Source organism: Melozone crissalis, unplaced genomic scaffold (assembly GCF_028551555.1).
Source record: "Melozone crissalis strain CALT ecotype California unplaced genomic scaffold, PUWL_Pcris_2 ptg000034l_1, whole genome shotgun sequence".
Taxonomy (NCBI): Eukaryota; Metazoa; Chordata; class Aves; order Passeriformes; family Passerellidae; genus Melozone; species Melozone crissalis.
In genome coordinates, this window is record NW_026535812.1 from 7,401,921 (window position 1) to 7,427,919 (window position 25,999).

General features: G+C 43.7%; 1 protein-coding gene across 1 annotated transcript in view; it reads left to right on the forward strand.

Moving 5' to 3' along the window:
- Window positions 1-4,850: 4,850 nt before the first annotated feature.
- MYO7B (myosin VIIB) overlaps window positions 4,851-25,999 on the forward strand; it is a 47,009-nt gene continuing 25,860 nt past the window's right edge. Inside the window, exons 1-21 of the mRNA XM_054282683.1 lie at window positions 4,851-4,868; window positions 6,142-6,255; window positions 6,856-7,008; window positions 8,213-8,397; window positions 9,229-9,350; window positions 10,034-10,176; window positions 10,270-10,383; window positions 12,023-12,176; window positions 13,080-13,156; window positions 13,458-13,577; window positions 13,687-13,829; window positions 14,661-14,871; window positions 16,408-16,543; window positions 16,775-16,935; window positions 17,562-17,600; window positions 19,195-19,332; window positions 20,285-20,437; window positions 20,992-21,090; window positions 21,622-21,716; window positions 22,809-22,893; window positions 24,645-24,863. Coding sequence (XP_054138658.1) covers window positions 4,851-4,868; window positions 6,142-6,255; window positions 6,856-7,008; window positions 8,213-8,397; window positions 9,229-9,350; window positions 10,034-10,176; window positions 10,270-10,383; window positions 12,023-12,176; window positions 13,080-13,156; window positions 13,458-13,577; window positions 13,687-13,829; window positions 14,661-14,871; window positions 16,408-16,543; window positions 16,775-16,935; window positions 17,562-17,600; window positions 19,195-19,332; window positions 20,285-20,437; window positions 20,992-21,090; window positions 21,622-21,716; window positions 22,809-22,893; window positions 24,645-24,863 — 2,679 coding nt within the window. The remainder of the gene's footprint in view (window positions 4,869-6,141; window positions 6,256-6,855; window positions 7,009-8,212; window positions 8,398-9,228; window positions 9,351-10,033; window positions 10,177-10,269; window positions 10,384-12,022; window positions 12,177-13,079; window positions 13,157-13,457; window positions 13,578-13,686; window positions 13,830-14,660; window positions 14,872-16,407; window positions 16,544-16,774; window positions 16,936-17,561; window positions 17,601-19,194; window positions 19,333-20,284; window positions 20,438-20,991; window positions 21,091-21,621; window positions 21,717-22,808; window positions 22,894-24,644; window positions 24,864-25,999) is intronic.

Sequence of the window (25,999 nt, forward strand, 5' to 3'; positions counted from 1 at the left end):
AAAACCCCCAAATTCCCTGTTGAATAATGTGTACCAAGGTACCTGAAAATTGTACCAAGGTGCCTAGAAAACACAGAAATCTATCCCATACTAAAGTTCCAAGAGGATCAGAGTATGATGATAGTTCTAGCTTGGAAATTAGTCCTTTATAGGTATGTGTCATGTTCTGCAGTGATGGTGAGCCACCATCCTAAGTTCCAGATGCACTGAGGCAGCACTGATAAAAGATTAGAGATTTTGTGCGTTTACTGAGAGTGGAAGGAGGCACAGAGGTTTCTTCCTAGTTGTTATGAATTCCAGTCTTTCTGAAATGAAACCTCCTAACCTACTTGTGACACGCCACATGCATCACCCAGGAGAGGGAGCACTGTGTCTGAAACAAGCTCACCTCATGGATGCTGAATAACTGGGCATCCATTCCAGCCCTCGTGCTGCAGGTAACGTGTGTGTGCACACCAGCCTGCACATGCCTTTGTTCCTCATGAGCCAGAGCTTGGCAGTAACAGTCTGTAACTTACTCTTGTAATACCATCCTGGCTGCTTTCCAAAAGGAAGGATGGAGTGACAGTCAGACCGTAATGGGATTGCACAGTGGGGGAGAATGACCTGTCTTCTACCAAGCAGCGTAAGCAGCGCCCACTTGGCATGTGTGAAGGTGTGTAATGACACAGATCCCAGAGCCCCGCCAGTCTGCCTCACTGTGCAACTCCATGAACAGGCTGGAATGAAATGAGCCTTTCCCTGAGGAACAGAATGCTTAAGAAAACCATGCGATGCCCTTGGAAATCCTGTAATGGTATGTACTTCTTATTTAGCTTGTTTCCTGCACTGCCCCTTTCAGGGTTAACAGACATCAGTGACTTAGAGCTACAAATCTGCTTAGAGGAAGGGAAGGAGGTCAGTGTAGGCAAGAGGACTGCTGAATGAACAGTTTAAATTGCAAATTGTTACACCCAATCCACCTCGCTTCAGAAACCTCAGAGAAATAACTAGTTTAACATAAAATGATGTTTGGTATCCAGGACCTGATGCAGAAGTGGCAAGGCCACTTTGATTTAGCTAGAGAGAAAATATGACAAGTAGTGCCATGTGCAAATTAAACCCTTTGATCCTGACATCAATCTCTTAATTAGGAAGTGTCAGGAAGAGGGAGTTTTGTTAACACATGTCTATCCGGACAGACCTGTTACTTTGAACAACAGCAGGATTAAATTCACCAAGGTTCGTCCAATTTTATTTTGTTGCTTTTCTCAGTGCAGCATTCATCATAGAATCCCAGAATGGTTTGGATTGGAAGGGACCTTAAAGCTCATCCATAGCAGGGGCACCATAGCAGGGGCACCTCCCACTATCCCAGGTTGCTCCAAGCCCCATCCAACCTGGCCTTGGACTCTTCCAGGGATGGGGCAGCCACAGCTTTTCTGGGCAGCCTGTGCCAGTGTCTTGCTACATACTTAATAATTTTTTGAGCTTTATTTGCGTTGCTCATTCCTGGCAAGTTCCTCTCCTGTCTTTCCCCGTTTGCACAGCTCAGTGCCTGCCAAACCTGAGCTGCCCCTGTGCACTCACAGGTCCTTCTCTGGAGGCACCTTTAGCCTGCTCATCTCATTAGCTGCATGTGCTGCACAGAGCATCTTGGCTGCTTCCCCCTGGTATATCAAGTGCCTGCTCCCTCAGCTTTTGTTTTCTACCTCTTGAGTATGTCAGCTGTGGAAATCAAAATCTCCCTTCTAGTGCATATTTCAGCTGTACAAGGAGTTGTACTTTTCTTTCAGATGACCTTGATTTCCCTATGATTCCATCGAGTACAGTGTTTATAAGACATATATCCTGTACTTCTCTCTGAAGTAGCACAGGCACTGTGTCTTGGGCAAAAGTGTTAACAATGTAGTTAATTATAGAATGAGATTCTCTGCCCCCAAACAGGCTCCATTTGGAATTTCAGCAGGTATGTTTTGTTTTCTGAAGGAATATGCTTGGCATTTTTTTGTCCAATTTTATAGAAAGCTTTGGATTTAGATATCTGCCTTGGTAGTATAAAGGTATGTACTTTGATTTCTTTGCCACTATTTGACCTTTACCTAATAAAACCAGTACTTGGAATTTTGTTAATCACAAACTGTATCAAAAATAAGTCTGCCAAAGAACTACTTTGAAGCAAAATCTTTGAGTAGGAATTATTTGCACAGTTAGAAACTTGAAGAAAGCTCTCTTTGGCTTTCTGCTTCTCTCCAAAAGTCTCTGAGCCCTGAAGGGCCTACATTTTATTTCTGCATTTGTATCTGCTGTAAGACTTAAATAAAATCCCAGGTAAGGAGGCTGACATTAAAACACAAATATGTGATGTTGATAAACACGTGCTACTCCCGACTATTTATTGCCATGCATGAATACTTACCTCTGATTTGGACATGGAGTTACAGCAGGGTCCCTTTATACAGTGAACCTAGGAGACAAGAAAATAAGAATTAGGGTATTAGGTGAGCTAGCACATGCTCTCAATTATTGCACATTGACATCTGCATGTTCAATAGTGGGTACACAGACTAGTGCACAGTGTTGTGCACAGGGCCCTGGAGGAAGGTGACAGTGCTGAGTTAAGGTACATGGAAAAAATCTCATCTTCACTGTTTGGGCTCATCATAAGGGCTGGAATGTGCTTGATTCCTGAGTTCTTGCTCTGGCTGGAGAAACCCTGTATCTGCCTCTACAGATGTACTACACTTCTGTTTCTTTCCCATACTGGACTTTTACCAGATTTGCAAGAAGGACACAGAGAGTACATATGGAGCCAACAGAAAGAAGAAAGCTCTTGGCCATCCTGTTCTATTTTGGGAAGAGAGAAGTAGAAAAATAGGGAGTTAACATGCAGCTAGATTCTGGAACACAGGGACAGAGTGTTTGTTGAGAGATAAATTAATGATAGTGAAAGCAGGACATTTTATCCTATTATATGGGTGTGTGTATGAATTTCAGTTAAATGTGAAGAGTTAATTTTGGTCTGAGGTACTGTGGAACACAGACCAGACAGAACACAGACTGATGGGCATTTTCTTGCAGAAAAGAGCTATGGAAAACCAAGGGGAGGTCTTGGTGAAGAAATGAGGATCCGATTTTCTTCACACATAACAGGGTGAGACACAGTCTTAGGGAAGTCAGTCATGTTGGAGCAGGATAAGACCAGATGCTAAAGGATTTTATTCTGGGAGTGCTTTCCAGAAATTTGAAAGGATACAGGCCCAGTGGAGAGACGGAAGTTGAAGGTTCACTCAAGCAAGAATTAGCCTTCATGCTCACTGGAACACCTGACCTGGAAGTGACATATACACTGAACTGGGAGCAAAGTCCTGCAATAAATAACCGTGCTTCAGTCATTTCCTCCTTTGTGCAGTGGAGAACTGGAACCTAATGGCACCAGGGCCAGTTTTACCTTCCTTTCCCTTCTTATGCCAACGCTTATGAAAAAGAGGGACCTGAGCTGCAAAGGCCACACAGTGAAGATTTCTTCTGGAGAGGTAAATTCCCATCATGTGGGGTGTGATTTGGTTTATGGTGCAGCATTACTTTGTCAAGAGAAACAGGAGAGAGAGCCAGGCTTGGCCAGGAATTGGCCATGCAACCAGCTGCAGGGGGTGGCCACTTATGGCTTCTCTGGCAATAAGAATTTGAAATGCTGGAATGTGTATCCTGGGATTATGTGGGATCTCCTCCCTACACGTCTGCTCGTGGCTGCTGTCAGACGGGATCCAGAGACAGCTGTCCCTTAGCTGTGGCACTGTATGGCTGTCTCTGTGCTTGCATCTGCCATTCCCTCTTTGTTTAGGGTCAACATTTCTCCTCTTTTGCCATATTCTGCTTTCTAGTGCAGGTGGAAAAGTGCTTGTCAGTTGTGAAACACTGACTGTGGCCCATCTTTAGCCTATGTTTGCCAAGGACTGTGCTTCTGTGCCACCCTGCACCACTCACAGCCACAGGCATCTCAGTGTTGAAGCTGATACATAGGTCCTGCCTCTGAGTCCTGAATGAGGACTTTGCCATAAGAATAACAGAATATGAAAGACCAGCTGGCAAATCATCCCAAAATCCAGCTCTGTGGGACAGAAAATTGCTTTGAAGACAGTAGTTTCTTGATTAGGACAGCCTAAATTGCATCATCTCTTAGTTAAAGCACTGCTGTAGATCTCTGGCCACTGATATTCACTGATATTTTGGCTGTTACATTCTTGATAGTGAGTTCCTAATTTTATTGTGGTTCCCTCCAGTCCCTTATTTTGCTGTTCATGCCTTGATTGCAATCCCTCCCATTCCAACCAAGGAAGGTGAACTCTAGGCCTCTGTTTCTGTTTGGTGGTGAGTTCAAGCTGGAGGGTCTGCGGGAACTCAGCTTGGAAAGTATGAATTAAACCTGTGTCTCTGGGATAGCCACTGAACCGCTGGGTCAATGGACCAGCTAAAGGTAGCTCTTGTGCATCAAATCACATTACACTGTGGAGTCTTTTTATTAATAAGTCAACTTTGAAGTTGAGACAATAATTGTGCCTAGCACTTGACTGAGAGAACTATTTGGTATGAAAATGTGCACAGTGAAATCTTCAGGGCTAAGAGCATCTCCAGGGTTATGTGGTAAGACTCAGAGCACCACCCCAGTGCTGCAGGTTCTTTGCAGATGGTGTCATTGTTTCTACATTGGGTGTATCTTAATGATCTTTTCTGCTTTAACAAAATTATTTTAAGATATTTTAATGTTATTTTTTTGCAAGGAAACCCCACTGCCTGTTCTCATCAAAGCCCTTTTCTGACCTAACATTATGTTCTTGGCATACAGGTTGCATACAGTGATCTGAAACATAATGGTGGTTTTCAGAAAGGTAAGTCCTACTCTTTTTTCTGATTGAGTGATTAGCCTGAGGCCCAAAGAGGAGGAAGATTACCTTACCATCATGGTTCAATCAAAAGAAAGTTGCAAACAACCCAGTATCAACAAGGTATAAAATAATTTCAGCCTAGACTAGGGAAGCAGATGTGTCTTTCCTCACCACACCATCCTCTTGCTGAGAGGTGACCTCTGTCACAAGGTGTGGCACAAGTTACCTTTGGAGTTTTATTCAACACAAATAAGAGCTGTTAGTCTGTAACATTCTTCATAATCTTGTGTAATGTTTATGAATGCTTTACACTGGTTCTTTGGTTTTAAATGTAACCCATAAAGTATTTTGAGAGGAAAGAGAAATATATTTTTTCAGTAAGAACATTGAAACTATGACAATCAGTGCTGTGGTGTGTAACAAAAGTTGTATATGACAAGACACAGCTACGAAGTCCACTGATCTACAACTCTGTTCAGTTTTTATTCCATCTTTCTGTTTGAATTTGTATTAGGGACTGGAGCAAGAGAAGGTGTTCCTGAGGGCCTGGAGTAGGGAAATAAAACCAGGACACTGGTACAGGCAACACCAAGATGTTGCTCATTCCTAGGAAATGTGGCTCACCCCTTCCTCCAGGCCCAGCAGAGCAGGTTCTTGCTTGCTCTGCAGAGGTGCCAGATGTTGACAAGCCTCTACCTATGTGAAGAGAGGAACTGGGCTGGATAAAGAATGTTGGTGGCTTTTTTTTCTAAGAGAGATCATGGATGCACTCACATTTCAGCTATAACAGGAAAAATATATTATCTAAAATTTATCATAACGGAGGCCTCTACATTTCCAGGCATCCAGTATGTACATCTGTTTGTTTGTTTTTCTCTTTCCTGGTAAAGTCTGTGTTCTCAAGAATCTCTTCTGAGAAAATATCATAGCTCATGTGAGGCTGCCAAGCCAGTTCCCCAGCATTCACTATGCCCCCAGACAGCCTCTGAGAGGTACTGGAGCTGCATCACTGCTGTCCTTGGAAAAAGTCTAGTTTCCTCTTGTGAGACAGCTGGGTTTGATGACTTGTCCAAAGTCAAGTTCCAGATCAGCTGTGGAGCTGGGAGTAGAATTCAGAGATCTGTAAATGTACTGCCTGCAAGCAGTAAGAACTTACCCAGTTAAACACTGCTAAAAAATCAAATAACTAAAAAAGGAAGACCAAGAGGTGTTTGCCTGTGAGCTACATGGCATCAAGTATGTCACTGTACTTGACAGTAGCTTTTTTTCTCTCCAGGGTGATCATGTGTGGCTGGACACTCAACCAAACAGTGAATTTAATGTCCCCATTGGGGCAGTTGTGAAGGAATCTGACTCAGGACGGATCTTGCTGGAGGATGATGAAGGCAAGGTGGGCTGTGCTATAACCTTCTGTAAAAAATGAGCCTGACATGTAAAAGTACAAAATACAAAAGAAGGTCCTGTTGGGTCAGACCAAAGCTCCATCTATCCAGGTGGTCTGACTTTGATATAGGTAGGATATACTGAAAGAAAGACTATAGAAATAAGGCAAGTATAGGATGGTCACCTGGCATCTCCAGGTCCAAGCACTAGGAAGATTCAAAGCTTCATAAGAGGTTATATCTACATGGCTAGGAAAAGGAAATGGACAGGCTCCAATCCCTAAATTTGGTGAAGTTTTAGGTGGAAATATCCCACTGAAATCAGTTCATCCCTACCTCATACAATGTTCTGCCTGTGATGACAGAGTTGCACTCTGAACAGTGTTAAAATTGGCGCTGTTCAGAACTCACCTGAATGGCTTCATTCAGTGTTTTTAAACCATCTTGCTTTAAACCACTTAATTCCTGTAGGCCAGTCCCCTGTGAGTTGGAACATGCTTGCTTGAGCATGTATTGTGCTGAAGCTCACTCCAGTCTTACCCAGCTCTCCTTTGTCTGTCTCTGAGCCACAGCATCACACCTTAAAGTCTGTGCCTTGCCTTTGTCAGGAGCACTGGATCACGGCTCGGAACATGCACATGGTGCACCTGATGCACCCCTCCTCTGTGCAGGGGGTGGAGGACATGATCCGCCTCGGGGATCTCCATGAAGCTGGCATGGTGCACAACCTCCTCATCCGACACCAGGAGCACAAAATCTATGTGAGTGCCACAGTCACTTCCAGGGACAGCCAGGTCACTTCCAGGAATGGCCTCTACACTTGAGCAGCCTGTGAGCCTTTCACACACGGGGCTCTCTGACTTCTTTAATGACTGAGGGTGCCAAGGAGACACAACACAGTTCTTCTCTTTCACTCGAGTACTTTGGCTGCCCTTCAGTCACAGGGCTGGCACAAATAGTGACTCCACTTACTTTCTCCCAGAGCAATCATTGCCACCAGCCACTGAGAGTGAACTAAACCCAGCCCATGTTACAGCTTACTGCTGCTATTACCTGGAGGATCAGCCTAAAGAGTATGCAGTGACATGATTTCAATTGTCCCCCAGTCCAAGCCAACATTTACTTGATTTTGATGTAATAAAATGGCTAATGAATAAATTTGGATATTTTGTCCATTTTATCTGTAACTGGGAAATTTGGCAATTTTAGTTTCTTTTTTCCTCAGTTTCCAGTTTGTAATATTATAATTAATATTCAGGTTTTCCCATGCTTTGCATTTATATTATATTATATTATATTATATTATATTTTGCCTCCTATTACAGTACTGGAGAGAAGCTTCCTCTTACAAGATAGGTGTGATGATATTTAGTGTTAAAAAGGAATGATTTTAAATATCCTACAGTTACAATTAACAAGGTGTGTGGATAGACCTGTTATATTAAACTCTAGCAGGCCTGCATTTGTTTCATTTAGTTTTCAAACAATATTATTGCCTTGCATCTCCACAGCCTTCAACAGCCTCCTTCATTTCACTGGTGTTGCTGTATACAAATGTTTCTAAATCCCTGTATGAACAGCACAACTATAACTTGGCCCATTAGCAAATTTCAGCTACATCTGCACTAGAATACAAAAGCAGCTTAACAAAACACTGCAAAACACCTTACAATAACACCAAAGTGCCAGGTCAAATTGCACTTCTGCGTGCTTCAGCTTGGGACAGAGAATTGAGCTGTCATTTAGCAAGAGATTACACCTAGCATTCTTCCTTGGGCAAACCCCTCCTTATCCTGGGGTGTTCAACAGCAGCTGATAGTGAGGAACTGGGCTCTCAACCTCACCAAGTGCTATGATCTCCCAGGCTTCCCTCCTGCCCCTGTTTAGATTTATACTGCAAGTGGCTTTGGTTGTATTCTTGTTGGCATGTTTGCTATAGCAATAATCCTCACAACTGTTTTCCAGACTTACACAGGATCAATCCTTGTAGCAGTGAATCCATACCAGCTGCTGCCCCTCTACACAGTGGATCAGATCAGACTCTACTGTAACAAGAGGATTGGAGAGCTTCCACCTCATGTCTTTGCCATTGCAGATAACTGTTACTTCAACATGAAGAGGAATAAGAGAGACCAGTGCTGTGTGATCAGGTGAATGGACTTGTAGAGGACAAATAGCAGAAACCAAGTCTGGCATGGTTTGGGGCACTTTGTGGACACAGGAAGGTCTCCAGAACTTCCGAATGGAAGGGCACAGATAAAACTAGAGACAACAGGAAGGAAATATTTTCTTCCCTGCTCCTTCATTTTCAGTTAGGACTGGAAAAGGTAAAATATAAGCAAATGATTTCCAAAGCCCATTGTTTTGCCTCAGAATCTTTCAATGTGGTTGTACATTCTGCACGTGGTCACATACAGAAACATAATACCCGAGTGTGTGTGACATAGGACTATCTTTTACCTTGGAGACAGAATATTTATGTTACATGTATTTTCCAAGGCTAGACATTTCCTCAAGAGAAATAATCTCTGCTAACCCAAAGGTGGATGGAAGATTTTTGCTCCTATAAAGAATCCAGTTTCTATTTGTCATCAAGATGAAGAACCAGACAGTCTCATTGCAATAATATCTGATTATAGCTGAGTCACCTCAGCTGATGTGCTAACACTAGCAGTGACAATCTGGTAGTGCAATAAAGAAGATAAGCAAGTGGTCATTTAATTTGCATAGGTACAGAACATCTTCCATGGATTTGCTTGTTTTTAATTGGTGGGAGAATTTAGTTCTCAGCCTAAGTCTGACAACTTAAATTTGAGCAAATAAGATGATGAAAGACTCAAATTTTCCAGCCCTCTATGAAAGACAGTCTTATCTGCCATTCCCAGGGTAAACTTAAGTGGAAATGTTTTTTTTTTAACTTGGTCTGCCACATTACTAAAAAAAATTAGGACGCCTGTAATGATCTTTTTTTCTTACTGCAGTGGAGAATCTGGAGCTGGTAAAACCGAAAGTACAAAGCTAATACTACAGTTTCTGGCAGCTGTCAGTGGCCAGCATTCCTGGATAGAGCAGCAAATCCTAGAGGCCAACCCCATTCTGGAAGGTGGGTTACTTAGCAAACATGGCTGATTTATCACATTTCTCTCAGGATAAAATGAATCAGAAACAGATCCTTGAACCATTGTATCTGCTTAATTGGTAACCCCCTGAAACACTGGTGATGCACTGTGGATGTTCTCTATACTTTTCTGCCATGTTCCCATGCAGTCCACAGCAGCTTTGCTCTCATGCTGTAGGAGGAGTGGTCTCTGTAGTATACACCCTGGAATTTCCAGAAGCACAAGAGTCCTTGGGACTGCAGAGCCCAAGGCAAAGCCCCCTGGTTTGGCATTTGCCCTAGATAGTGACAAAGTGACTGGCCAAGCATAGGTGTATCTATAGGAGAGCTCCCTAAGACACCCATCTTTCTCTGTACAGAGATCAACATGTTCCCAGTAAGTCATTCTGGAGGTCTTCAGACTTGCCCAGATCTCTTGGCTGGCCAGAGATAGACCACATTTGGATTATTTGAACATGTCTTTTAGGACCCCATTATCTCAGTGCACAGCATGCCTGCCCCTCTCTTCAGGAGACAGACTGAGACAAGACATTCTCCAGTGCTTCTCAGTGCTGTCATTTGGAACACAATGTGTAAAATACTAACAGCAAAGTAGAAGGGGAAAAAAACAGGCTTGATGTTCATGAACTGCAATAATACAGATACTGTCTCTGTCCCTTGCCCATCAGCTTTTGGAAATGCCAAGACAATTCGAAATGACAATTCAAGCCGCTTTGGGAAATACATTGATATTCACTTCAACCAGAGCGGTGTGATAGAAGGAGCCCGCATAGAGCAGTTCCTCCTGGAGAAGTCCCGGGTCTGCCGGCAGGTGAGGCCACTGGCAGGGGTACGTTCTGCCTGTTCTTGTGTTAGAAACTTATCCTGGCAAGGCTGCCCATTGGCCTATTTCTTTTGTTTTTAGGCTCCAGAGGAGAGGAACTATCACATCTTCTACTGCATGCTAATGGGGATGAATACAGAACAGAAAAAGATGCTGAATCTGGGCACTGCTTCAGAGTACACTTATCTCACTATGGTAATAATCTTTGCTTTATTCTCTAATATCCCTCTGCCATTTGCTTCTTCCAGTGAGCAGTTACAATCACTAGGAGCTGCAGATGGTAGTTACCAAAGATGAACAGTTCTTCCCTTAGAGTACCAGAAACAGTAACACCAGAAGTGCTATGGGCATCGGTTTTAGACAGTTACTGTATTGTCCACCAGTGGGAAGCAGCTTGTGGCAGGTCAAAGCTTTCTGTCAAAGTCAGACTTAAGAAACACAAAGGACACCTTAAAACAGAATGTGGACAACATCCCCCACTTTCACAGACACTCAGGTTTCAAAGGAATGCAAGAGATCTCATGCCAGGGAGAACAGTAATCACATATGTGTAACTTAGAGGAAAATTAATAAGAATCCTAGTCCTTATATCTAATAAATCTTATGTACATAATGCAAGCAGCTGGCATTCAGCATAACCTTTCATGACTGATGCTAATGACCATGAGTTATGATGCCATTGTGGCAGAAGAGGGATCTTCATAGGTGAGGTTTTTGAAAATAGCTAATTGAATGGTTTAGAACATGAAAGCCATGATGAAAATCCTATCCTTTAGCCTGTGCATATACCTCATATTAAATATGCCAGCTGGTTAGATTTGGGCTGTTCTACAGCTGTGGAAAGAATGTTTTCAAGTCCTGCCTCTACTGAAATTAGATGGAGCTGGGCATCTTATTTCTAGGAAATGAAAACAAATCTGGTTTTGGGGTCTCAAAAGCAAAACCAATAAAGTTGTAGAGATTTTTTCAAATGTAATGTTTTCAAAATAGCAGTGATCTTGCAGCAAAACTGATGAGTGCAAGTTGTGCAATTAACCCACTGGCCATTCCATGAAAAGGCCCCTTGATCAGCAGTAGGGCACTGTGATACTGAAATAGGAGGATTGGATTAAAGGAGAACATAAAAGGTCAGCTGTCAGTACAAGCTGGCATCTTTACATACTGTAAACTGAAATGACTAGGAATATTTCATTTCTGTAATCATCACACTGTATTGTCAGAAATGGCAGGGGTAAAAAAGGCATTTCCTCATCTCTGTTATGGCTGAAAATAGTTCTATCAGGAGCAGCATCGTAGGACCTGCTGTGCAGGCTTTGATGAAGGTGCTTCTGATACTGCCTTGGTTGCTTCCATTTGCCTTCCACTAGGACTTAATATTTTTATTTTGAGATCTGCCTTCTAGTACTTATCCAACCTGACTTGCTTTGGTTTGGGATTAGGGCTCTTAATTTTCCACTGACGAGGCAGAGAGAGGAAACCAAAGAAACAGGCATGGCCTTGTAAATGTAGGTAACTTTGTCAAAGCTTCCTGTCCTTCTATGCTCCAGAGCAGCCTTCCCATCAGCTTTTCCTTTTGGCTTCCTCAATATTTAACCTAGCCCTGGAGAAATGCATCACTGAGCCCTCTGTTAATGCCTTCTTTTTGGGAGAAAATATAAAGGAAGATACAATCACGAGAAGAGGATATAGAACATCTAAATAGGTTTTTACCTTGCATCCTTGTGGACACACAGGATAGCCACCCTGTGCACAAGGGCTTGTCAGTCTGCATGTGCTTTCATCCTTGTGTGGGTAGCAGGAGGATGTTCCTTACCTGCTGGTGTGGTGCTTGCAGGGTAACTGCACGTCCTGCGACAGCCGGAATGACGCCAAGGACTACGCCCACATCCGCTCGGCGATGAAGATCCTCATGTTCTCAGACTCTGAGCACTGGGACATCAGCAAGCTGCTGGCTGCCATCCTGCACCTGGGCAATGTGGAGTTCCAAGGTAAATTCAGCATTGCCTGGGCTTACCTTTCCTCAGACTTCATGGTAAAGGTACTTCCCTGCAGAGATTAGGTTGTGCTGCTCTGACCTGTATTAACAGGTGAGCAGAGTTGGAAGAGCAGGCACATAAGCACCATGAAATTCTGATTTGTAACTCCACTGCTATGTGTTTTGAAAAACAGCATCTTATTATTATTTTGCCACACTGTCAGGTCTCCGTGGTTGTAAATAGGCCTTTATCACACAAACTGAAACAACAAAATATAATACCATGCTACATTTGCTGATTGTTGTTCTACACAGGCCAGAGGACACAGGAGTGATGTTTGCCTTGGAGATAATAGCAGCCATGCTGAACACTCACCTGAACACTCACCTGCATAGGTGCACTCCCCTGCAGAGGAATGGACAGGCACAGTGTGACAGTGTGACCCACCAGCACATGCCAAAAGCCTTCACATTTTAGAAAAGAGCTCCTCACTTTGTGATACAGCAGGCCCGACACAGAGATTCCAGGTGGATTCTTTGGATTAATGCTGACTACTAAAATTACGGATTTCTTGTATTCCTCTTTGTTGTCTAATTTCCCAAAAGTCAGATACACAGGAAAAATACTTCTAGAAACATATTTTCTGGAGTCAAATATCACTTCCCCAGATCCCCAACAGTCACTATTTTAAATGAATGACCTTGTCAGTTTGGCTGCTGTTTTTAACCTGATGTTCTAGGCATGAGAGAGCCCTGTAGATCCCAGGATCCAGGTGAAACCAGGACCCTCCTTGGTAAAATCACCAAACCAAATCATGAGAACTGAGTACCTTCCCAGTGTTATGGGGTCACAGAAATACAGGCAAGTTAACAACAGTGATGGTTCCCCCTGAGACTGGCTGTTTCTTCCTTGCAGCGGCTGTGTATGACAACCTGGACTGCTCTGATGTGATAGACTCCCCACACTTCTCCATTGCCACCAAGCTGCTCGAGGTAATGGACTCTCATCTTCTGCTGGTCCTTCCTTCTCCCTTGTTCCATGATCACACTGGCAGAGCTCATCTCTGGAGTTTATGTAGGAATGAACATTCAACAGGCATGTTGCCTCTGTCCTGCTGACACTCCAGTCATGCTGTTGCAGATGTCTCTCCAAGCTGGGAGACTAAATGGGACAGCAAGTTGCCAGTGGATGCTGCTGGACAAGCAGTTTGTCATAGTCCTCCTTCTGATACAAACCTTGCTGGATTTCCTTTGTTCACCTGGAATGACCAGGTTGCCATGACTGTTTCTCCAGGTGGACTCTAGTGAACTCCAGAACAGCCTCACAAACCTGTCCATCATTGTCCGAGGAGAAAGTGTGTCCAGGCCTCTGAATGTGGCTCAAGCTGCCAATGGGAAGGATGCCTTTGTGAAGGTACTGGTGCTCACAGCTTCCCTGTTTAAAGACTGGGGATGCTTTCAGAACAGTCCTTCTGAAAGTCTCCAATGATGGGCTCCAATTCCTCTTTCATTTTTTTCCTCAGGGTATATATGGACGGATTTTCTTGTGGATCGTGAACAAAATCAACTCAGCCATTTTCAACCCATCTTCTCAGAAGCCTAAAGACAGACATCAATCCATTGGACTGCTGGACATTTTTGGGTTTGAAAACTTCAGCAACAACAGGTAGGAAACTCCAGATGCAATGCAATAGGAACCTGAAAAGCAGCTGATATAAAGGGGAAGAATGAAAAAACAAAGATACACATGCTCTTTCATCATTATCCTGATTCTCAGAAAAATTGTGAGAATTCCATTACTGGATTTTCCCAGTTTTGACCATGCAGATTCCATTTTTCTTCAGTTTTGATCAGTTTCTGCCTCCTTCCCCAGCCTTCATTTAGTGCAGCCATTCACATGTCTATTCCAGATCCCGAGGAGATTTCTAGCCTTCAGCCAGATAATGTTCCTCAGTGACTTTTGGAACAGAATCTAGGATCTCTACAGTCTGTCTTCTATCTTTTGTGTTCTCTCCTGTTATTTTGTGCTGTTCCCAAGACCTGCAGTCCCCATGGGTCCTCACTGTGGTGAGCACCCCAGAGGCACCCCACACAGCAAGTATGAGGTAATGATACTCAGATGCAGCATAAAGGACTAAATAATAAAAGAAGTGGTAGTGCCAGTGCAAGCAGAAACATGTCACATGCTCATAAGTGATTTTCACAGTTACATGTTCCCCCTTTAACTCTGGAATTTCTTGAAACACATAAAGATCTTTTCTTGCCTACTCAGCAACGTTCAGTCATCAGCTGGCTCACTGGTGCTGGTCTTTGCCACAGCAGAAAATGGCTCCCTGTATTGCTGAGGTTGGCAACGTGCAGTGATGGTGGTCACAGCACTGTGGAATGTGGCAGTGCTGTATCTGGAATGCATTTAATGCAGAGGCTAAACAAATAGCAGAGAGCAGTGCAGCACTGGCCAAGGATGACCATAGGCGTTCATCTTGTTCTTCCCCAGCTTTGAGCAGCTGTGCATCAACATTGCAAATGAGCACCTTCAGCAGTTCTTTGTGCACCATGTCTTCAAGCTGGAGCAAGAGGAATACCTTGCAGAGCACATTGCCTGGAACAACATTGACTTCACTGATAACCACCAGGCTTTGGAAGTCATTGCACTCAAGCCCATGAATATCATCTCCCTCATTGATGAAGAGAGCAGGTTCCCAAAGGTAAATTTCTGGTTTCACTTGAAATGCCTGGCTTTGCACACAGCTCACAGGTAACACTTGGGTTTGGACACACAGAAGTGCAAAAGTGGCTTTCAGATACGTTAGGAGAGGCAATATCTTCTCCCCATAGATGTTTCTTTCAAATTAGCTCATTACACAACTGCTTCACTCTCTGCTGGAATGTGCTCTTCCTGGTGCCTTGCTGCTGAAACTCTTACAGCAATTCCAGACAGAGAAGGAAGGAGTCTGGATCATTTTACAAGGGCTTCTTGGGAAATCTTTGAAATTGCTAATTGTTTGAGTATTGTTCTGCTGTTGGTCTGGGCTGCAGCTTGCTCTTCTTTCCCCTTGCTGACAGACTTAATTGAGCAGTGTCACCATAGTGAGGAACTGGAGGGGAACTACAGGCCTGGCAGCTAACCTTGGCCAGGAAGGTCATAAACAGATCATTTTGAGCACCATCTGTACCAGGGCAGGTACAGAGCAACAAGTTGCTCAGGTCCAGTCAGCAAGGGCCCTGCTTGACCAATCTGATCTCCTTCCATGACAAGGTGACCTGCTCAGTGCATGAGGGAAAGGCTGTGGCTGTTGTCTGCCATGATTCTGTGGTTCTGTGAAATGTTATCCTGCAAAGGTCAGTCATCTCAAAGAAGAAAAGCAGAGATGAAAGTAGCATCTGATCTCAGACATCCCTGTAGGGCACTTTCATAGTCTGCAGAGCATGGTGAGGCTAAACTGGAGTGTTTGTGCAGGAATCAGATGACAATGGAAGATGTCCAGAAAAGCAGGCCCCTGCCTCAGCTCATTTGCAGTCCTTCGGGTAACTAGAGGATCCTGTACAGGCAGACAGCTTTCCCCTTTCTTCCCTAAGAAGAGGGTGATCCCACAGATCAGGAAGGCACCTCTTCCATGTTTCCCAGAGCACATGACTTCTGAGAGCAAAGCCCCCACTGCCCTGGGTGCAGGTGAGTGCAGAGAGCTCACACGGCCCATGAGGGGATGGCATCGTGATGGCACCCTTGAAGAGAAGCACCCAGCTGACTGCCTAGCCTCTGGAACTCGTGGTCTGGGCATGCTGGCTGGGATCTGCTCAGGGATTCCTCCAGGGATCTCTCAGTCTTGCACCAGCTGGAGAGTGCAAGAACAACTGTGCCTGCCCAGGAGAAGGAGGAGGCATCCCTTACAGCTTCCTGGATAGCAGGGTGTGAGAATATTGGTGGGGGCTTTGCTTGTGATGTCCAAAGATCTGGTAAATTCTCAGCCCATCTGGTGATATTGGTAATGTTATGGGGACTTGTGTACAGCCCTAGAACACCAGGCCCTGTGCTTGATGGTGTGTTCTGTCATGATGCTTGAGACAGGGGTCTGTGTAAAAGGAAGGATACTGTTGGCACTTTCTCCAGATCTATTACACATATAAGGGCAGAATTTGAGCTTTGGTTATCTCTGAGCACCACTTCTGTTTGTTTGCTGAGCACAGGCCAGTGCTGGGGACAATCTGCTTAACCCTCCTTTTTTACCTGTATTTGTTTCTAGGGCACAGATGCCACCATGCTTGTCAAAATCAATTCCCTCCATGGTAAAAGTAATGTCTACATCCCACCTAAAAGTGTTCATGATACCAAGTTTGGCATCAACCACTTTGCTGGGGTTGTCTTTTATGAATCAAAAGGTGAGTCTATCTCTGCTGGATACAGAGGGGGAAGGGAAGGGCATGGATGGATGCTTGACCTTGATATGTAGCTCTCCAGGTTAGTGTTGATCTGAAGCTGATCAGGAGGTCAGAAGGATTACTCTAAACCAATCTGCAAGTTACTGTAAATTAAGTGGATTTCAGGTAGAGAGTGGTGCTAGAGCCAGCAGGCTGCAGAGGTGACAGGCTAATTTTGTTTCCATCTTATAGATTTCTTGGAGAAAAATCGTGACACACTGAGTGCTAATGTAATGCAAGTGGTCCATTCCTCCAAAAACAAATTCCTGAGAGAGATTTTCCAGGTGGAAACAACCCCACCTATTCTGGGACGTGGGACCATTCGGCATCTTGGATCTGACCAGGTCTACAAGGTTGGTTTACTGGCACTGTCTTGCAGAAACAACTCATTTCCCCTGCCTTCCACACAACTCTGGCTGTTCTTGATCTCCTCTTTCTTTTGCACTGTCTCTGCAAATCCCTATCTCTTTCATTCAAATTGTTTCTGCCAGTGGGGCTGCAGGAAAAGTCAGGGTCTGGTGTTCATGCTGTAAACAAGTGCAGTGTCAGCCCTGTCAGGCAGGTGTGCACCCTGGACATCTGTGTAGCCATGCCTGCAGTTGTTTCAGAACCATGAGTCTTGATGCCTCCCCACATGGATGTCACTGTGTGACAAAGCTCATGATGGGTCATTGTCACAGACTCCACTGAGCCTGCTGTGTCTGTGCCTAGTGAAAATAAGGATGTGAAGTGCAGTGGACTAGAGAACAGTGTGGGGCACAGTTCAGGTTCCCCATCCTACTCCAACTTCCACATACCTTGATTTCTGAACATTTAGTTATGTAGTGTCACCAGTATGTGAAGGTACTTATGCTTGTTTACATCTTTGAGTTTTCCTGTCAGGATACAGAACAATCAGCTTGCTATCTTACCTGTTATCTGTCTATTCTCCTGACATTGTTTTCTGATCCTGTCCTTTCTTCCTCTGTCTTCATCCCAGTGTGGCTTTCTGCTGTCCAGAACACCTGGCTACGGACAGGTAAACATCCTGGGGGCAAAGAATGTCAGAAGTGGTATAAGCAGCAGATAACTGGCTTAGCATCTCTTAAATGCTATGAATACCTCCAGATTAAATATCAGGTGTATTTACATTGCTCTAATGAGCCTTTTCCCTATAAATAAGGCTGTGTTATTGAAAAAAAAGTACAGCAGCATCTCAAGAAAGGAAATACCAAATGTGGGCTACCCCATGTCAAAATGCACAGAAATTAGCTGTTGGTGTTCAAATAAATGGGACCACCACCATTTAGAAGCAAGCTACAAAAAAAGCCTTAGAAGCAAGCTACAAAAAAAAAAAATGAGTGATGTGCCAGAAAACACTTTTTTGTCCTGAGGTATCAGAGTTCCTTTCCTGGCACACCACAACAGAAAAGTCACCATTAACTCAACAACAAATTCAGCTTTAACAATGTTGCATGTGTGAGATCATGAGGGTATGGGCTTTGGCCTTGTGTGGCCATCCCACTGATGGTACAACAGAAAGGCCTCTAAGGTCTGAGAGTGACAATCACAAAAATACGTATATGTTGTCATTATACCCACTTTGGGTGCTTGCTAGCCCTAAGATGCATCAGAGCTGCAATGAGACATTCCCAGGAGCTGTTTTCCAAAGACAGGAATGACTGATCACTGGAGGGCAGCCTTGTCCTGTAGCTGAAGCTGAGTGTGGAAATCTGAGTATTCAAATGAGAACTTTAGAAGTAAGAACAGCAGGATGAGCACTTCCTAAAGATCATGGAAGTGAGGGGGAGCCATTGGACTTTAAATTATTTACTTTGAAAAATTTCCAACAACTCCACAATGGACCAAACCCCACAAACAAACAAACAAACAGGCTGTGTTGTGCTTCAATGACAGATCATTGCCTGAATGTAAAAGGCCAGTGGAGTTCTTCTGTTATTTGGAATCTGTACTGTTGTCACTGTAATTTAATGTGCCCACACTGAGATGTAGAAACTTAGGCCTAATTTGTGTGAAAAAGACAGGTGGAACTGTGCTGTCAGAGAGGCTGGGGAAGTCTGGAGCACCTCATACCTTATACTCCAGTAAAAGTTTGCCTTTTCACTGCTTACTGTAGTATTAATGACCAAGGTGATCAGCCATCCTCATCCCTAAGGAATGGGCTGTTCTAGATCTTTAGCATTCCTAGCTATGATGGCAGCAAAATATCTGGCCTGAAGTTTATTCCTCCTTTGGGAGTGGCTGTTTCTCACCAAGCTTTCAGGCACACTCCCAGGAAGCACAGCTTGGCACCCAGGCCTGGCACTAAACACAGCCTTGGTTGGAACAGCCAGGTGCATGTGGGCTCCTGTGGGTGGAATTACTTCCACCACAGCCACCCCTACTGGTAGAACTTAGTGCCCAAGTAGCTGAAAGCACTTAGTGAGGGGTTTCTTTACAAGAATAAACATAAATTAATAAGATGCAGATGGCCAATGTAACTCCCATGTAGGTAAATAATTTTTTTCCTGTTGGTTGTGTGATGCTGTTAGATTGTACAAAAATACAAAGGTTTATTAATTGGCCTCTGAGAGTGAATGATGCTGCAGTCAGCATGTGCTTTCTCTTCCCAGGGCTTGGATACCACCAAGCGCCTCTCGACACTGGGAGGACAGTTCAAGCAATCCCTGGAAAAGCTCATGAAGATCCTGGAGCAGTGCCAGCCATACTTCATCCGCTGCATCAAGCCAAATGACTACAAGAAACCACTGGTAATGCTCTAACAATACAAGGTCTTACCTTTGGTAAAGTTTGTAATGAGAAAAGGCTCTCAGTTTCTGTGTAACATTTTCTAGTTGTACTTGGCTGCACCCAAGGAGAGCTGGAGTACAGGGTATTCCTGCAATAAACATAATAGGAGGATATATGGTTAATTTGCAAAAGCATGTCAAAAAAGCACCATAGAGTAATGGATAGCAAAAGAGCACACAGGTGTATTCCTGAGTAAAGTTATAGACACCTTTTCAGTACAGACAAAACTGAAAAGTCTGTAGACCCTCAACACAAGAACAAGCAAAAAACATCAGAATCAACAATGATCATACTATGAGATAGCCTGAGAGAGAACAGGAGAGCTATGGGAGTTTGTGAGAGAGGTGATTTGGCTTAATCTGACATACCAGGAAGAGTCCATTTATCATTAGGACACATGGCTGGGACTTGGGGAATTTTGACCTGGTTCTACTGTAAAACCTTGTATGGTGTTGGTCAAGTGATTTAAAAATTTTTGAAGCGCTACATGTGGGTTAGTGAGACAACTTTTTAACTCAGATAAGATTAAACAATAATAAGAAGAGCAGCATGCCTGCTGTGCTTGGCATGGTATGCCCAAAGGCCTAAGTTGCTAATGCATCTATTCACACCTACAAAACTATATGATGAAGTCACTGTTCATCTGAAATTGCAGTTTTAGAACAAAAAATGGTAGCCAGACTGAAGTTAACAGACTGTCTCTACTGCTGACATACACAAAATGGAAGATCCTTTGGGGTGACTTGTTTATGCTTGTAATTAACAATTTAGTGCATGGAAGAAAAATACAATTTAAAAAAGCACAGTATGCCATTCTGCAGGCCCTCTGAGGCTGGAGGTTAACAGACATGTTCTGAGGGATACTGCACGTGTACCTTTTCTCAGTCTCCTCCCTGTCTGCTTTCCCTGCAGCTGTTTGACCGGGAGCTGTGCATCAAGCAGCTGCGCTACTCGGGGATGATGGAGACCATCCAGATCAGGAAGGCCGGGTACCCCGTCCGCTACAGCTTTGAGGAGTTCTTTGAGAGATACAGATTTCTTCTGCCATGGTCTCTGCGACAAAAGGTGTGCAAGCAAAAACATGGCGTAAGGCTAATCTAACTTTTCCTTATGAGGCTTTAGTCTTTCCCACAGAAGAAAGTTTTTGAATTACTGCTGGCAGAGTTGAGGGAGCTGTCAGCACAGAAGTCATCATAGGAACTGTTATCACAGTAATTATAGCTGAATAGTTAAATACTCCCTTCAACCTTAGCTGAAAACAGAGTTGCTTTGAGGTCCAGCTGTCCTTGGCCTGCTCCTCACAGACATCCCAAGCAGGGTACCATCCCCATTCCCATTGCCCTCAGATGGTTTTTTACTGTGATCACACAATTCTCAGGTCTCTGATGTCCTCCTCACACCTTGACTCTGGAATGTTTAGTCAGGCAATCACATCCCTCCTCTTGCTGACCATTTCAGCTGAACCACTTTCATTCATGGTACTACCAGCCCAGAGGTCTGCAAGACCTCATCTGTTTCTGCTCTTCACCCTTTGGAATGCAGGCCAGTAGATCCCTGCTGTGTTTCACTTGCTGTGTTTCACAGCCAAGCCCTAACATCATGATGCTTTTGCACATCAGCTGAAGAATGATACTCGACAGAGCTGCATCAGCATCTCCCAAGCAGTGCTGGGCAAGGATGAAAGCTGGCAAGTTGGAAGGACCAAGATTTTCCTTAAAGTAAGTAAAAAGGACAGTTTATTGTCTTTTCTCATGAAAAACTGGATGCTTCACAGTACAGCTTGGCCTGCTTGTGCAAGAGTGGCAACCAAGGAGGACTGGGTTGTCTTACAAACTCTCTCTTGAATCTGAGGGTGGATCTTTGTTCTTGAAAGCCAAATAATTCAATGGAGAGGGTTTGGTGTAGGAGAGGCTGATCCTGTTCCTGTGCTACAGCGCTGCAGCTGAAACAGCACAGTGCAATGTGTTGGAGCATAAAAAAGAACAGGATACCAGTGGACTGTTGCAGAGGACCACCTTGCCTGTAGCATACCCCCAAGAAAACAGTCTTGCTGCAGGCAGATTCTTTCTTGTTTATGGCTATAGCTAGACCAAGTCTGGTCAGGTGGTGCGCACTCTTCCTAATGCAGTACCATAAATGCATTTTAGTCATATTATGCTGATTTTGGGTCTCTTTTAGACCATGTGTCCCATTTCCAGAGGTTTTAGGTGAGTCTGCTAAGCTGGCATATCCACACTTTCTTTTAACAGGATCATCATGACACTGTATTGGAGCTGCAACTCCAAAATGTACTCACAGATAAGGTTCTTCTTATCCAGAAGGTGATGAGAGGATTGAAGGACAGGTCAGTGATCTTACAGAAGGGAATTTGCTTTATTTTGAAGTAGCTAATCTTTGTGGTGCAGCTTAACACACTCTGTGCAGCATTTTTGAGTATGACTATACCTTCCACTAGCCCTAAATTTCATGCTCATTATGCAATAATGTACAGTGTATCTATGCAGATGTTGGATAAAGATTTGTTTTGGCTCAGTTTTGTTATTTTCGTGATGTTTTTCAAAATGCAGGGCTGCGGCATGTATGTAAAGGAAAGTTTGAAAGGAGGACTTGCTCCTAATATTTTTAGTAGACATCTGGAAAGCAGGAAATCCCCATGGAATCTGCACCCTCCTCAGCTACAAGAATTCTCTTAGTTAGATTGCTTCTAGGATACAAGATGTTGATAAGAATCAGATGGAAACTAACTAGTCTTCCTCTTGATGCCTAATTCTTGCATTGTGTCTGCTTTAGTTTGAAATCTCTTCAGAAGTGAAATTTAGTCACTGTCAAATAAATGTCTGTCCTCATTAAATGCTTTGCATCATGATTTGTACTCATGGATCTTGTAACCCCTCAATCAGAACCATGATATAGGAATGAGTCTTGGTTTGGTTTAAAAATACTCTTGACCATAGTGAAGGAATAACTAAAAAATATTACACAAATGCCCCAAAACTTCCTCTCTTTTTTTTTCAGACTCTGCCTGCTATCCAACAGAGTATCCAAACCAAAAGCCTCACCTTGCTTTTACTTTTAGTCCACCAGAGCTATGTGCTACCTTTTTCAGTTGCAGTGTGACAGTTTGTACCATCTTGAGGTTCATCTTGCTCAGATGGGCTCCTTGGCCTGGCAGCAAAACAGAGAGAAAGAGGTTACTAGATGGGGAAGTTAACTTGTACAGTCTTGATGTGAGGGGTTTTTAGTTCTTACAGAGCTCTCTGACTACAGCAATTAATTTGGTCTGCAGTTGCTGTGAGTATTTTTGCAGCAAATAAGGCTGACATCAGACTGTGGACATTCCCAAAAAGGGGGAAAAAAGCTACCTTATTCTCTGCTACTATCATAGAAGCAACAGAGATAACCTGTTGTTTGTCACCTCCCATGTGTGTCTGCTTAGGAAGCAGTTCCTGAAACAGAGGAGGTCTGCTGTAGCCATTCAGTCAGCCTGGAGAGGCTACTGCTGCCGGAAGGAGTTCAGAATGGTAAGGTGAAGGTGCATCAATGAATTTATATTTTTGTGTGTATGTGTTTATATATTGGGCCCTGCCAGACTGAGTGAAGTATTAGGAATGAAGATATTCTCAACTGAAGGGAGAATAGATGACAGGGTGTAGAGGAGGGTATGAAGTCCAAGGGGGGCTCTGGGACCTCTCAGGGCTTGCTGAACCTGTGACATTTCTGCTTTTTGATGAAATAGGACCCAACTCACCTTCAACAGGCCTAGATCCAGAGACCTGACATATAAGTGGTCCCACACTTCTTACAATCAGAACCACAAGCCTAGTAGCCTTTGTGCATCATCACCATGCTATGAGCAAAGTGTCTTCCACAACTGCTGCAGGAAAACTGGGAATTTGTAAAAAATTACCAGAAAAGTCATATCAATCTCACATTATCAAGAATTTTGCAAGGGAAGATTCAGATTCAGATTAGATATTAAGAAAAAAAACTCACTGAAAGAGTGGTCAGGCTCTGGAATAAATTGCCCAGGGTGGTGGTAGAGTCACCATGTTGGGACATGTTGAAGAGGCATCTGAATGTGGCACCTGTGGCTGTGGTTTAGGGGTAGTTATGATGGTGCTGGATTGACAATTAGACTAGATAATTTTGAAGGTCTCTTCCAACCTTAATGATTCTGTGTACAAAATATTGACTGTTTTCTATAGATGGTGCATTTTCTGGGTGAGGAAAACTGGGGGTGCTCACAGATTATGTATTTGTGTGGCAGGGATTATTATTATGATTATTATATTCCATACATCCCATTTGAGATGGGAAGGAGGAGAAACTGCCAGTTTCAGTCAGAAAGATTCTCTATTCTGCATCAGTGATGCAATTCCTGTCTGATTGCTTGTTTCCATTCACCTGGCTTCATTTCTGCTCTTGTCATAATCCCAGGCTACAATTGTCATTTTCTGGAGGCACTCTCTAGAACAGATCCCCCAAATAACTCTATATACTAGTTTTAAAGGCCTATTACTTGTAGAAAAAAAAGCCTAATGGGTAATATGACATTAACCCCTTCCAGTGTCTTTATCCAGTCACCAAATTTTGTTATTTTCTACTCATTCCACCTTACATCCCAACTCATCTCGATGGTTTGGAACCATAATTGTCAGAAGCCAAGACATCTCTTTGGCTGTCTTAGATAGCTCAAGCCCCTGCCAAGGGGCTCAGAGACCTTGGCACAAAGCACAAGACAACTGTGAGTTTGATTTTGACCCATGAAGGAAATTACCACCTTTATATGAAGAATTACAAGTCAAGAGAGTTTAAATAGAATAATAGTTAGTTTGTCACAAGGTGAAAAATAGATTTTTGGGGTTTTTAGAATAAGGGTTCAGAAAGCAAGATAGAAGAATCTAAGCATGCCCAGTCTTTCCCTTCTTCTTCTTGGCCTGCATCTTCTGCTGCGGTAGTAGCACTTTTGGATTAATTTAAGGTAGAAACTCACTGTCTAACATAAGTGATAAGTATTAAGAAGTTATTATAAATAATGTACACATGGTTTTTAGTGGGCAGTGTGCCTCAACCCAACCTGACAGACAGACCTTGGTGAGTCAGAGAAAGAATGTTCTAGATAAGAAATAATAAACAACCTTGAGAACGGGAACAGAAGAATCCTGACTCCCCTTCAACTACTGGGCTAGGAAAAAGAGACTTGTATGTATCTCAGAGTCTCTCTGACCAGCAGACACTCTGAGCCACGATTCCTTTTCTCTCTGTCCTGCAGGCGCTGCTGGGCTTCGGGCGGCTGCAGGCGCTGTACCGGGGCCGGCAGCTGGCCCAGCGCTACGAGGCCACGCGCACACGGATCGTGGCGTTCCAGGCGCGGTGCCGCGGGTTCCTGCTGCGCCAGAGCCTGGCACGGCAGCACAGAGCTGCACGCGTCATACAGGCCCATGCCAGGGGCATGCTCGCTCGCCACACCTTCCAGAGGATGAAGAGGGAGGTAATGCTCACAGATGCCTTGTGAACACGTTGTTTCTATGAAATCCAATAGAGATTTTATCACCAGCAAGTGTCGCCTTAACATAGCATTGGGTGTGGATATTCATTTTGGGGTATTTTAATTTGAACTCTTGCCAAGTACAAAAGCAGAGTGTTAAGCAGACTTGTCTTGTTTACATTTGCTTTATGTGATTGTTATCATGGATCAAAACTTCATTGATACAGCTGCAGTGGCTGTGACAGAAGGGAGAAAATATAAGATCTGTGTTATCAGCTAGTCCTGCAAGGGGAGATCAATTTCTACAGCAGGGTGGCACTCAGGGAACCATTCAGAAGGGAATCCCAATACAGTGTGTCTTGGAACGTGCTACCCTTGGCAGTCCATAGCACAGGATCCTTTCTGTACTAATGCTGTACAAACAGGACTAAGCCAGTTTGCAGATTTCTGCCTACGGGCTGTTCCCTAAAATATCAAATCTTGAACTAAGCCTCTGCTGGGACAAAGTCCTGCTATGGACAGTTTGTTAAAGGCAGAAGGGAGTTGCCTCAACAGTTGTACAAACAGTCACAGAATACTCCTGTTGTCCACAGAACAAGCTGGAAGCCAGGAATATCCAAGTCCTGGGACCATTAAAAGGAAGGGAAGAAGCTATGACACTACAAAAGGTAGGTATGCTGGAGGAGGAACACTGGCCAGCATTACCCAGCTCACACCTGTGGACTTGCTCAAACCTCTGAGCACTGCTATATTTAAAGAAAGATAAGACATAGTTGTAACCCTATTTGTAATGATGCTTTGAAAATATAACAAGGCAAACACACACACATTTCTGATTGCAGCATAAGGGGGCACTTCAGCCAAATATGTCCAATGCTATTACAACTCTCCTGACACAAAACATTTTAAAATTTTAAAAATTGTGGGGCTTTCTCTAGAAATTCTGTGCTTTTCCTGTATTATCTCTTGTTGATTAAGTTCTTGTATAATTGCACATCATTATCAATAGGCCAACATACCATAAAGACAGCTGTAAGAGCAGGGGACTGCTGCTCATGGGCCAGGTCTTTGTGACTGCTTGACACAGCAACATTTGACTTCCTGTTTCAGCACTGCACTGGCAGAGCTGGACCTCACAG